The sequence below is a fragment of the Hippocampus comes genome, unplaced genomic scaffold, assembly GCF_001891065.2.
Source record: "Hippocampus comes isolate QL1 unplaced genomic scaffold, H_comes_QL1_v1.1 scaffold568, whole genome shotgun sequence".
NCBI lineage: Eukaryota > Metazoa > Chordata > Actinopteri > Syngnathiformes > Syngnathidae > Hippocampus > Hippocampus comes.
In genome coordinates this window covers 366335-371247 of record NW_017842052.1, presented here as the reverse complement: position 1 = coordinate 371247, position 4913 = coordinate 366335, and the positions used below count along the sequence as shown (strand labels likewise).

Genomic DNA, 4913 nt, shown 5'->3' with positions numbered 1-4913 from the left:
CCAACACGCTGGGCACGGAGCGCGCTCACAGCCAGCTGCTGGTCACTCGGCGCCGCGGGCCCTGCGCCCCGCCGGCCGGCGTGAGCACGGTCACCGTCGGGATCGTCGTCATCGCCGTGGTGACGAGTATCGTGCTCACCTCCCTGGTGTGGGTGTGCATCATCTACCAGACGAGGAAAAAGAGCGAGGATTGCAGCGTCACCAACACCGGTGAGTCATTTCGCTTCAAGGGCAACCGTGTCCGGCTTTCGGAGTCCTCCTCTCACGCTTATGCGGCTCGCTTCTCTGCAGACGAGACCATCGTCCCTCCCGACGTGCCGAGCTACCTCTCCTCTCAGGGAACCTTGTCAGAGCGCCAGGACGGATGTATCCGCGTCGAGGCCGCCAACGGACCTCAGCCCAATGGACACGCCGTCGACTCGACAGGTAGCTGGCCGCCATCTTTGATTGTGGGCTGCGCGACTGGCCACTCACGAGCCGATTCTTTTGACATCGCGTTCTACGATATTTGGCAGAAAAGCAATCTGATAACTGAGTCATGAATAGAATGACTTTTGTTTTGGTACCTCAACACTTAGAACAACCGAGATTTGAGGAAGAATGAAGATGATGATGATAAGCAATCTGATAACTGAGTCATGAATAGAATGACTTGTTTTGGTACCTCAACACTTAGAACCACCGAGATTTGAGGAAGAATGAGGATGATGATGATCATCATCAATGAAGTTCCATTCCATGTCCTCCTCTTTAGCCGAACATCATCACACGACGACGTCCGCTTGATTAGTTCCCCAATTCCCTGCAGGCTTCGACGGTCCGGTGATGTGCACGGACTGTCTGGAGAGCAGCGAGCACTACTCCAAAGACCCGGACTACCGGGTACACGGCTTTGCCCCATCGGGGCTTCGCGAGTATCATCAGCACGTCGCCCCTCCGCCCTACTCGCACTGTCACCCGGCGGATCGCACAGCACCCCTCTGCAACGGGACCCGCGAGGACCGCGACGTGCATCCGTGCGATCGAGAAGGTAAAGAAGATGTGCGCGCTCTTCCAAACGGCCCCGTTGGAATTTGAGAATACATGTGGGGGCAAATACCGTAGCTTCGGTCGTCACCGGTGATTGATTGGCGAAGACCGGCGGCTCAAAGTGTAACAGCGTTGCATGCCCCGAGCTGCGAGAGCGAGCGGGCGCTGCTGCCAAACTCTTCATCGCACGCCCCAACTTGTCCCCCTCGCTCTACAGCCGCTGCGGCGGCAGTCGCGGATGCGGCCCACGGGCCGTGCTGCGCGTTGCGTCACGAGGCCACCTCACAGTGGCAAATCTCCAGTGTGGTTCATTGCTTTCTGCTTCATGTCATCCACCTTCCCAGCGAACAGAGCCGGAGGATCGCCGGCTGCGTACACGGCGCGGGAAGATTCTTTTCACCCTCCGGTGAAGCTGACAAGCCGAGGACATCTCGACGGTGACTGTGAGCCCGAACTCAGGCGGACTCTGCTGTCCAACGGCCACGCCGTCAGCTCCTCGCCCACCCGCAGCGCCCCCCTAGAGGAGAGTCACCGATTCGCGGCGGACTCGCTCTAGCTGCGTGGACCTTTTTTAGTTTTCTTTCTTTGCACTGGGAAATAAACTGCTACCTCATATCGAGGCCAGGCGCTTCCGAGCCTTGGAGCACCGAGGAGGGGGCGGGGAACCCGGAGGTTGAAGACGGAGCTTGTGTGGGTGGCGTCCCATCTGAGCGTATGTGCTGTACATAGTTTAAAAACCTTCTGTTGGGAGGTGACCAGTAAGATTTCTCGCTCTGAAAAAAAATGTGACTTGCATTTGAAGCAAATACAGTACAGCAGAGAGTATTTGCCTTCTTCTCAATTTCATACTTTTTTGCATCGTTTTCCCTCCAATTTCATCCTCAAAATTCACAAGACTTCTGGGTGAATATGATCTGAACTGATGAGCTGAAAATGAAATGAAAAAATGAAGGGGTGTGTGTCTTGTTGCATCTGCCACAAATGGAAGAAGAAAAAAAAGAAAACAGTGAAACATTTTGGTGGTCGTGTGATGGTCTGCTTTAGCACTTCAGGACCTGGACGACTAGCTCTGAACCATGAATTTTGCTCTTTATCAGAAAATCCTGAGGGAGAATGTTCAGCCATCGGTTCGTGCTCTTAAGATGAGGCGCACTTGGGTTCTGCAGCAGGTCAACTTTTGAATGGCTTTGAAATAACCCAAATTGGCGGTTTTGGAGTCAAGTCAGGACTTGAATCCGATTGAAATGCTGTGGTAGATTGATCAGTCACCATTTTATGTTTACTTGGGTTATCTTTCGTGTGTTTGATCTTCAATTTGGTGAACTATGCAAAAAAGTAAGAATTTGAGTCGCGGGCAAATACGTTTTCATGGCACTGTAAACGTCGGGAACCATGTACAGTATGTGAATGTGCAGGGACTTGAGACTGTACACAAGAGTTTTCCGATATATCTTTTACAAAACAGAATTTGGATTTATGTGCATGACAAAGGAGTGATAGTATTTTATTTTTGTTCAGAGGACAAAGAAACGGAAAAAAAAAAAACAGCCCTCTTTCAGCTTTGACCAACAGTCAGCTGTGGTGCCTTATTGCATGGTCAAAGAAAATGTGTAATAATAGCTAGCGTACGAGAGCTTTTATTGAGAGACACTGGTACACTCTTGCAAACACAACACTTGATTGCACTTGAATGTTTTCTTTTCTCCGAAGCGATCCAAGCAGTCGCAGCCAAATGATGATTCGACTACTTTGATTAGCGCTGGATGTTGTATGAAGGACAAGCTTTTGGTGGCAATGATGTCTGTGTGTCTGAATGGTGGAGGGTTGCTGCCAACAAAAGTGCTTGTGAGCTCCCTTCCCAGGCAGCCGGAATGCCGTTTCCCAAAACAAGAAGCTTTGCATCTTGAGGTCGTGAGCGGCCCCGAAGGCCCGAGTCAGCAGAAAGTCACGCTCAGCTCTGGAGCCGGAAAAAAAAAAAAAAAAACTTGCGACCTCTGTTAGCGTGGTCAAGGGAATCCAATCCGCGCGCAGCAGCCACGGCGTGGGGATTGCTGCAGCTTTCGGGCAAAGGCAAGTTGTGTCCCTTTATCTGAACTGAGACCCCCGTCAAGGTAAATGAGGGCTCACGCACGGCCCAGGATGGCAGCGGTTTCCCGTTAGCGTCGCGGGGAAAAGGGACAAACGGCTCAACGTTAATTTATTACAACACAACGAATGTCGGCGCTCAAAAAGCTAACGTGTGCGCCATGCTGTTGAAGTGTCAAATAAAATCCCATTTGGCTTTACCGGCTGGATTCCCGTTCGTTTCTCTCAACACAATCAAGGTGTGTTTTGCTTTTGAGTCACGTGGCCGAGTTGGCTTTTGGCACAGATCACATGGTTGGGTGGGGGTGGGGGGGGGGGGGGGGGGGGCATCAATTCAAATGGAGCGTGCACAGCAAACATGGAACCAAAGACCATGATCTTCAAACACGCATGCACGCGTGCATATATTTGCATACGTAGCTGATTTTTCCCAACAGGAATGTGTCGCGGGCGGCCCGTGGTTAGCGCGTCGACCTCACAGTGCAGAGGTATTGGGTTCAGTTCCAGCTCCGGCCTCCCTGTGTGGAGATAACATGTTCTCCCCGGGCCTGCGCGGGTTTTCTCCGGGTACTCTGCTTTCCTCCCACATTCCCAAAACATGCATGGCAGGCTGATTGAACACTCTAAATTGTCCCAAGGTGTGAGTGTGAGCACGGATGGCTGTTTGTCTGTGCGCGCCCTGCGATTGGTTGGCAAACGGCATTGCGCAAGACGTGCATTCAAAAGTTGGAGCGGGTCAAATGAAGTTTACCGCGTAAAGACTTGCTCAAAATGGAGCCAAAACAAAATTGCCAAGCTTCTCACGTCAAAAACTGAAGTCCTTCACAGCACTGACAGGAAACATCTCTCTTCTTCTCGTTTCTGGCTGACAGCAGTTGTGCGGAAGCCCCGGGTGGCCGCGAGAGGTCCGCTGACGGCTGCTCCTTGGGCTCCCGGGCGGAGGCGGTCGCACGTTTAGGACAGCAAAGTGCGGCGGACTTTCTCGTAGGCTCCCAGGAAAATGAAACCGCCCGCGCTGATGAAGGTCATCCTCGGTATGCTGCCCGCGAACAGCCTGCCGACAAAAAGCCACGTTAGACAAGACGCTTCTGCTCTTGCGAACCGCCGAGGACCGCTTCGCGCACAAGCGGTGTGCCGAGCTGATGTCGGAGTCAAAACCTTGAAATCACGATCGATTGCACGGAAACGAAAATGCTGCACGGCCGCTGCGACACCAGGGAAGCGGCATCGTGCGTTGCTCTGAAGATGGCCTTTCGAGCAATCAATCATGAATATCCAAAGTAAAACGCCTGGTCAAATCGGTTTCTTAGGTCAAACAAAAAATGAAAACATCTCAAAAAAGTGCAACATTTTTAACATTTCCATTCACATTTTTTGGGACCTCATTTTTACTTGTAGGGACACAAAGTCATCCCTCGAGACGGCCGATTTGCACCCTGCCCGTGGCGCAGTTGACTTTGTCTTCACAATTGTTGACAGAAACTTGTGGAGTGCGCAGCCTCCGACTGTTTTGAAACTTTCTCGCGTGAGGCATGATGTCTGAAGGGATTTTTTTTTTTTAAAGGGGCTGGTGTCGCGGGCGGCCCGTGGTTAGCGCGTCGACCTCGCAGTGCAGAGGTATTGGGTTCAGTTCCAGCTCCGGCCTCCCTGTGTGGAGATAACATGTTCTCCCCGGGCCTGCGCGGGTTTTCTCCGGGTACTCTGCTTTCCTCCCACATTCCCAAAACATGCATGGCAGGCTGATTGAACACTCTAAATTGTCCCAAGGTGTGAGTGTGAGCACGGATGGCTGTTTGTCT

At 52.1% G+C, this 4913-nt stretch overlaps 1 protein-coding gene across 1 annotated transcript in view; it reads left to right on the top strand.

Moving 5' to 3' along the window:
• LOC109509852 (leucine-rich repeats and immunoglobulin-like domains protein 1) overlaps nucleotides 1–2995 on the top strand; it is a 4233-nt gene extending 1238 nt beyond the window's left edge. The window contains exons 2-5 of the mRNA XM_019859715.1: nucleotides 2–210; nucleotides 292–426; nucleotides 809–1030; nucleotides 1374–2995. Of these exons, the coding sequence (XP_019715274.1) occupies nucleotides 2–210; nucleotides 292–426; nucleotides 809–1030; nucleotides 1374–1585 (778 nt within the window). The 3' untranslated portion in view covers nucleotides 1586–2995. The remainder of the gene's footprint in view (nucleotide 1; nucleotides 211–291; nucleotides 427–808; nucleotides 1031–1373) is intronic.
• Nucleotides 2996–4913: the final 1918 nt, after the last annotated feature.